General features: G+C 33.3%; 1 protein-coding gene across 1 annotated transcript; it reads left to right on the top strand.

Moving 5' to 3' along the window:
• The first annotated feature begins 4532 nt into the window (after window positions 1–4532).
• On the top strand, window positions 4533–9043 carry LOC109155330 (putative UDP-glucuronate:xylan alpha-glucuronosyltransferase 4). Its single transcript, XM_019303016.1, has 3 exons — window positions 4533–5265; window positions 7075–7580; window positions 8584–9043. Exons 1-3 carry the CDS (start codon window positions 4533–4535, stop codon window positions 8899–8901), a joined length of 1557 nt encoding a protein of 518 aa, XP_019158561.1. The 3' UTR covers window positions 8902–9043.
• The last annotated feature ends 117 nt before the right edge of the window (window positions 9044–9160 follow it).

Genomic DNA, 9160 nt, shown 5'->3' with positions numbered 1-9160 from the left:
GGTGTTTCGGAGCAGTGACAGGACATATACTTATATACCCTTATATTCTATCAATATAGGCTTTGTAACAGAAACTATTACATCCGTTTCAAACCACAACATAATGGTCATAAATGACGTATTAAACTTGCACCACTTAATAGTGTCATTATAATGAAAAATGTTACACAATACATGCTTTGATACCAATTGAAAACGTGAGTGTCTTGTGATTTACTTTATGTAAACCAAATCACGAGAATAATCGTATAAGAAGTCATATATAGAAAGTAAAGAAAGATAGAAAATTATTTACGCGGTTAAGTCTGTAGAGCACACGGATAAAGATCAATTCACTAAGCATGCTTAAATACAATATAGGGTTAGAGTTCAACCTTTTGTAGTGACTTATACAATTAGAACACCTAGTGGACCTAATGACATTGTTCTAAAGTACCGCTATGAATTGAAATCCACGACTCCCTGGTGTTACAAAAACCTTCTCCCTTGTTGAGATTACAACATTTGTTGTATCGGGTTCCCATCTGCATAATGAGGATTGGTTCACAATTTGCTAATTTGCTATTAAGCTCTCCTTCTACCCGACAGGCTTAACTCAATGATTTAGTGGGCAGTATTTAGGGTAAGAGATCAAGGTTCGAACCTCGGTGACGGCAGTGTGGGAATTATGTTCAAAATGGCCATGGGCAGATTCCTTATGCACTCATTGAGTCACCGTGATTTACATCCTCAAGCCCGAACTCTAGTATCCTGTTTATTAACCCATTGAGTCACCGTGATTTACATCCTCAAGCCCGGACTCTAGTATCCTAGGAGTAGGACGGTCTTGAGTATCTTAGGAGTAGGACGGTCTTGAGTGAAACTTTCAAGCTCTGGACAGATAGATTCAGAAGAATTCTCTCTAAATTTCCATCTTTCTTCTAGTAAGGGACTTCTATTTATATAGTAGAAGTCTTGAGACTTTTTTAAGGAAAGTATTAATTAAAAAAGTTTCCTAAAATCATAAAAGGCAAGAGAAAACTAAAAGACTCTTTAAAAATTACATACTTTACTTAAAACTATTTTGATAATAGCAGTCAATACAAAACTCATATCTTCATTATAATTATACATCAAATTATGTTTACAAATATTAAATAATTTCATTTCTAATAACTTTATATTTACATTAGTATAGTTAAATAGTTCATAATAAATATAAATTTATAAAGTTTATAATTAAAAGAGAAAATTGTCAAATAGAACCTAGAACATTATACGAGAAATCAATTAGCCCCATGAACATTAAAAAGTTGCAATTAAACTTATCAAATAATAGTGATTTTCATGCATTCAAACCGAAAAATCGATTAATTCCCGGTAGACGCCGATAACATCCTACGTGACAGGTGATGTGGGAGGGTGTTCTCATAACGCAAATAGGGATTTATAATCTTGCATATTATAATGAGCAAATACCAATTTTGGTCCCACGAGTATTAGCAAAATACCGATTTTGGTCCACGTGTTTAATTCATACCAATTTTCATCCACGACTATTGTTTTAGTACCAATTTTCATCCAAGACTACTATTTTAGTACCAAAATTCATCATGTCAGTCAACCCTCCATTTAAGACATGCTGAAATCTAAAAATTTAAAGGGCATTTTCGTCCTTTTCAACTTAATATTTCAATTTGAGCGTGAATAAAGAGATTTAAGCCTTAAGATCGATCCCAACTCGCAGTTCTCCTCCTCATCCTACCTTAATTTGAGGAGGAGAACTGTGAATTGTGATAGATCTTAGGGCTTAAATCCCTTTATTCAACCTCAAATTGGGATCTTAATTTGAAAAGGACGAAAATACCCTTAATAATTTCATATTTCGGCATGTCTTAAACGAATGGGTGACCGACGTGATGAATTTTAGCACTAAAACAATAGTCGTGGATAAAAATTGATAGGAATTAAACATGTGGACCAAAACTATCATTTTGCTAATACTCGTGGGACCAAAATTGGTATTTGCTCTATTATAATCCCAACCAACATATATGTGTGTGTGTGTGTGTGTGTATATATATATATATATATATATATATATATATATATATATATATATATATATATATATATATATATATATATATGCATGTATGTATGTATTGTATGTATGTATAAACAAACGAATTTAAAATTTTAGAAATATAATCCCACGTACTAAAGAAAATGAGAAGAAATGAAGGATCCAATTCGTGTGATACTTACACTGTCCTTAAAATTTATTCGCTACCTTCCAAGGATTCTTGGATCGTTGTAGCGTCAGTCTCCCAGAATAAAATGGATCAACGATATTATAGTTTGAGCAGCACTCAAACTATAGGTCTTCGGCAAACTAGAACAACAAGCTTGAACACAAGCTTTTAGGAATGAATGGCCATAGTTTTGGGAAGACGACAACATAGGAGTAGAGAGAAAATGATTTTTTCGTGGCTCTTAAAATATACTCAAACACAAGGTTAATTTATATAGAGGAGGTATAAATCCTAGTGTTAAAGTAATTCATAAATCCAAAGTAATAATCGGATTATAACGTTTGAACGTAACGGTTATACTCAATATTAAAATAATAGAGCAAATTACACTTTTGGTCCTGTGACTATTAGGGGTGTGTTAATTTGGGTACGTGACTTTTAAAATTAACAATTTAGTCCTTTAACTATCATTTTTTTAGCAGATTTGGTCCTCCTGGCCAAATTGCTGGTGGAATTTGGCCGGAAAGACATTCGAATTTTTAAATCAAATATTAGTGGGGGTAATTCGGTCTTTTTAATTATAAAAAAATAGCGTTTGATTTAAAAATTCGAACGTCTTTCCGGCCAAATTCCACCGGAAATTTGGCCTGGAGGACCAAATCTGCTAAAAAAATGATAGTTAAAGGACTAAATTGTTAGTTTTAAAAGTCACGTACTCAAATTAACACACCCCCAATAGTCACAGGACCAAAAGTGTAATTTGCTCTAAAATAATATATGCGGTTACGAAATTAATATACAATTAATTTATACGGACCATTAATAACATGTTTCAAAATATCTGAATCACCGAGAAGTTCATACGTCCGAAAGGTACATCAACCTTCGAGACCATTCGAAATTAACTGAAGAGTAATTAACCCTTCGGACCGAAAGGTCATAGTACCAAAGGTCCCTTAATTGCCCCTCTCGAAATGGTGCATGAAATGAACCTTTCGAATGGTGCATTAATTCATGTGCTAACAAAGCAGCTCAAAGTACTTGTGAGATCCCTGTACTATAGTGTTTTGTTCAATTTAGTCCTTCTACCTTAATTTTGTTCAATTTAGTCCCTGTACTTAAAAAAGTGAAACAATTAAGGACAATAGCTGATATTTATGTATTTATTTTAGACATTTTAATGTAATATATTTGTGATAAAATAATTAATTTTAAGTAAATTTAAAATAATATATGAGTTGGCATGTAAGTGTAATGATTTGACATATATGATGTCAATGCCAAATCAGCTATAATCCTTAATTGTTTCACTTTTTGAAGTACAGGGATTAAATTGAACAAAATTAAGGTAGAAGGACTAAATTGAACAAAACACTATAGTACAGGGACCTTATAGATACTTTGACCAACAAAGCACTATTCGAAATGCTGCAAATTAGCGCTTCACAATGCTAAACAAAATTAGCACCTTTCGTTAGTGAAGCACTTCAACATTTTGTAATTTTGACTTCTCTCAAATAGGCTCATTTTAAGAATTAAATTTTCATTCACCTATTACACATTTTAAACATAAAATATATCAATTTCTTCGTCTCACTACGAAGAATCTGAATTCACTCTGACCTGACCTATGGAGAGGATCCCACATATATTTGTACTACAAAATAGCCACTCAAAATTGTCATTTTTACTAAAATTTCCAACATTTGACACTATTTAGAAGGAAGGGGAGAAAGAACTGAACGTTAAGATAAGAATATGAAAAATGTATTATGAGTAAAAATTTTGGAAGATTTTTTTATTTTTCCAAAATGAATTATTTTTCCTGTGACCAAAATGATTATTTTTTTGTTGATAGCCAAAAATGGAAAAATATAAATAATTACTTTTGAAAGTCATTTTCAGAATTTCCGAATCCACCCTAATTTAAGTATAATATTCGAATATCAATGTAGATAATGGTTTAGAGCAGTCAGAGATAGGTGGACTAAATTTTTATAACTGTATGACGTGATTGTGTTTAATTCGTTAGATCTTAATATGTTTTGAAAATTAGTTAAGAACCAATAAGGCAATAAATTGAATACAAACAGGCCATTAATGTATACCAATTTTTGGATACCCTAAAACATACCAAGAATTTGTAAATATAATCTTTTTAAAATGCCAAAAAATTCATGCAATCATTCAGTTTTCGTTTTCCATTTTGGTGGTAATTTCTTTTGGTTAAAAAATTAATAACTCAGGTATAAATATATGCACCATGCACACCACTTTATTCAGTCCAACAAGCTAAAAATGTCTCCTAAGCCTTATCTAACAAAGCACAAATGTTACCTACTTCTTCTCCTCCTTCTCTCCCTACTTGCCCTCCACCTCACCACCTTTACTTTGCATTCTAGCTCATATCGTCTTCTTCCCCAATTCAATGGCCATCTCTCTCGAAATCCCCATAGAAATCTTAGGGAATTACCAAGTTGGTATAAGTTCTTGGCAAACAAATTCATAGATAGGAAGATGAGAATCGGTTTGGTGAATGTGAAATTTCAAGGCGGATTATTGCAAAAGGAAAACGTGGATATAGTAAACGTGAAATTCCAACGTGTCTCTGAAAAAATCGAATGGGATCACTTGTTTCCTGGGTGGATTGACGAGGACAACGTTATGGGCCCACCAGATGAGTGCCCAACGGTTCCCATTCCGGACCTTGAAAAGTACAAGAAGCTCGATGTGGTAGTGGCGAGGGTGCCGTGTGGTCGCAATAGCACGAGAGATGTTTATAGGTTACAAGTGAACTTGATAGTTGCTAACTTGTTGGTGAAATGTGGGTGGAATAATCACAATGCTTATCAAACGGGTTACGTCGTGTTTATCGGTGAATGTGGACCGATGTTTGAAATTTTTCGATGTGATGATTTGTTGTGGCATCAAAATGATGTTAGAATTTATAAGTCGAGCTTAACAAAATTGAAGCAAAAGCTCGTTATGCCTGTTGGTTCTTGCCAACTTGCTCGTCCGTTCGCTGAACAAGGTATGTAATTGTTTATAGTAAAATAATTATCCTTTTTTATTATTGTTTCATTATTATTAGAGTAATGTTATTTCCCCTCTTAATTTTACCTCCTAATAATGTAATGAGCTAATCCCACCCAACATTAAACAAGAATCTATCTATTAAAATTTAAAATATATATATAAAGAACTAATTTTTTTTTTTTTTGAGTACTATAAGAGTAAATACCATCCCCACTAGAACTCAAATCCATGACCTTCCATTTGAGAGAAATTTCTTCATGCTGCTAAATCACAAGGTCATTGATATTTTTATGTCTTCTTAGTTGTGTCATCCTTGATGGATGGAAATTAGTAATTTTTTATGAACAAATTTTGTAGAAAAAAAAAATTAAAATTTAAATCACTTTCCAATTGATTGGGGTGGTTGGAAATTACATGTCAATATTCACAAATTATTTTGCCAATGATATTTTCTTCCAATTACAAGGTGATCAAAATTTTCTGGCTTTTAAAAATTTTCTTAATTAAGGCATTATTTTTCTTCCTGGTACGAATAACAATTTCACCTAACCCCAATGGAATGCTCAATCTCCACCCAATCGGGATGGATATGAGTCGTTGTATCGTGGGCCACGGTCCAAAAATGGTGATATTTAAAGTAAAGAAACGGCTGTCATCTTAATAGAGTCCGTATTTTTTGTGTGTTTATAACAAAATGAAATTACAATTTATCTAAAATGAACCTGTCTCGCATACTATTTTTATATTATCAAATGAAACTGTAATCGAATTAAAATGATATTTTAGTTGTGTTGAAATGAAACTGCAGTATGTATAAAATGAAATTGAATAATATGTCTCACATATTGAGTGTATAATATCAAATAGAACTGTAGTGGAATAGAAATGATACTGTAGTTGTGTTGTAACGAAACTACATTGGATATAAAATAAATCTGAATAATAGTTTCACATATTTGAGTATATATTGTCCAATGAAACTGTAGTTATATCAAAATGATACTGTAGTTGTATTGTAATGAAACTACAGTATATATAAAATGAAACTGAATAAAAGTTTCACATTTGAGTGTATATATATTGTCCAATGAAACTGTAGTTATATCGAAATGATACTGTAGTTGTGTTGTAATGAAACTACAGTGTATATAAAATGAAACTGAATAACAGTTTCATATATTTGAGTGTATAATGTCGAATAAAACTGTAGTTCATATAAAATGAAATTGAATAAGAGTGGATGAAGGTTGCCCCCTTTATTATGTCTAATTTTCCTTTTACTTTTTTTTTGATATATTATACTATAAGATCAGAGTTAAATTATGCATTTTTAGACAAAAATACCACTACTACCGTTATAACTTTTATTATCTTTATTTTTTTATTTAGATTTTATATTTTATATTTGGCATTTCGAATGTCATTGAGAATTAACTCTGTCTTGTAACCTTAGTCATCAAAAGATGACAAAGTGGTAAACTGGCTTAAGTTGCTCTTATCTTAGCTTATTTGTTCAAACCAGGAATACCAATAAGGTTGGAGTTGAACTTGAAACTGAACCTAGTGGTTATCAAGCCAACAACTTGAGTCAAGAAGTTTAAACACCGAGGAAATTACATGTTAGCTAGACTTCTTTGTTAAAAGTAGAATGACAAAATTTTAAATGAGTGACTAATTGCACTAACCAAAATAAAAGTGAAACATAATGACATAAAATTAAAAGAAAAACATTAAATTGAATAATATAACACTAAGTTGCAGTGATTATTACCATTTCTTAATCTGTAAATAACTGGATCATCAGGAAAAGAACTATGGAGAAGATATGGCTTAATAGCAGCAAAAAGAAGAATGTACAAACCAAGAGAAGCCTACGTCACAGTTCTCCACTCTTCCGAATCCTATGTGTGCGGCGCAATTACATTGGCTCAAAGCATCATACAATCCAACTCAACCAGAGATCTCATCCTCCTAGCAGATTCCTCAATCTCCCCGAAATCCCTCCGAGCTCTCCAGCAAGCGGGGTGGAAGATCAAGCAAATCCAACGGATCCGAAGCCCCCACGCCGAGAAAGACGCCTACAATGAGTGGAACTACAGCAAGCTGAGGATATGGGGGGAGCAGTTGGTGGAGTACGAGAAAGCCATGTTCGTAGACTCCGACGTCGTAGTCTTCAAGAACATGGACGAGTTCTTCGTCTACCCGGAGCTGTCGGCCGCCAGGAACAACGGCCATTTGTTCAACTCCGGGGTGATGATCGTGGAGCCCTCGAGGTGCACGTTCGATGCCCTAATGGAGAAGAGGCATGAGGTAATTGAAACATGTATTTCATCTCAACTAACTAAAAGTTTAAGCGGCTAGTTGGATTGCACACACACACATATATATATATATATATATATATATATATATATATATATATATATATATATATATAGGCGAGTTCAGGTGCGGCAGTATTTTAGGGTGTGGCGATTTCTTACGGTGCGGTAACACCAATATTCAATAAATATGCACCATCAACGTTAGGAAAATATACCACAAAAAACAGAGTAAACAGAGCTCTGCTTCACCAAACACACACCATGTGAGTAAAAACACCATACACGGTTCAGAAATACACCATTGAGAGTGGTGAGTTATATGGTGTATTTTTTTGAGTCTGTTGTGTATTCTGTGATGTTTTATTGCATTTCATTGTGGTGCGTTTTTCTAACACTGTTGGTGCATATTGTTAACACTGGTGGTGTATTCTGGAATTCCGCCGCACCGCAGCACGGGAAGACCCCGTCGCATTTGAACTTTATTCTATATATATATATATATATATATATATATATATATATATATATATATATATATATATGCTCAACACGCAACTTCACAAGCAAATTATTGTGTGGACCATAGTCTACACAGTGTTATGTGAATCATAACAAAAAGTACATTTTTAATATACTAAATGTACATTATTTTTGTACTGATTGTACATTATTTTACAGTATACAAAATATGGTCCACACAACTTGTGGGGACCATAGTCCATACAATAATGATTGCACTTCACGTGTGTGGATCAATTACTTTTTTATGGGCTCCACGGACCATAGTCCCCACCTCACGTGTGTGGATCAATTACTTTTTGATAGGTTCCATAGATTATAGTCTATTTTTTATTAGGTGATATGAATCTATACCTTTAGTATGAGATTAGCTTTGATATCAAATTGAAATATATTTTTCATTTCAATTAAAAATCTAAACTAGTAGTTGGATTGCATATTTATGTTTATATATTATATATGGTTTAAAGGTTGTTTCGTACAACGGCGGCGACCAAGGTTTCCTGAACGAAGTGTTCCCGTGGTGGCACAGGCTGCCGATGAGGGTGAATCGCCTCAAGATTTTCACTTCCGGGAAGAATAATCAACACAGACTTCCTGATGATGTGTACGCCATTCACTATTTGGGGTTGAAGCCATGGAAATGCAGCCAAGATTATGATTGCAATTGGGATAAGGAAGGGTACGAGAAGTTTGCCAGCGACTCGGCGTATCAGCGGTGGCGGCAAGTGTACAATAAAATGCCGGAAGGGCTCCGGGAGTTCTGCGCCGCACCCACTACCAAATAAAATGGACAGGAAATTCAAAGCTTAGATCTATCTATATATATCAGCACTATATTTATATTTAGACGAATACATTTACGTTTTTCATTTCTTTTCCATTTCTCTTGTTGAATCTTAATTAGCTGAATATTATACAAAAACTACTGTAGGTAGGTCTTTGAAAAATGAAAATTATTCCCAAATATTCAGTTACGATAAGCTTTTAGCAGCCTCTCTATAATATAATTTAAACTTTTTTATATCCCTTTCTTTTTGGGGGCTA

The sequence above is a fragment of the Ipomoea nil genome, unplaced genomic scaffold, assembly GCF_001879475.1.
Source record: "Ipomoea nil cultivar Tokyo-kokei standard unplaced genomic scaffold, Asagao_1.1 scaffold2701, whole genome shotgun sequence".
NCBI classification, from domain to species: Eukaryota; Viridiplantae; Streptophyta; class Magnoliopsida; order Solanales; family Convolvulaceae; genus Ipomoea; species Ipomoea nil.
Note: the sequence above shows the minus strand (reverse complement) of the source record. Positions and strands in the feature narration are given on the sequence as shown.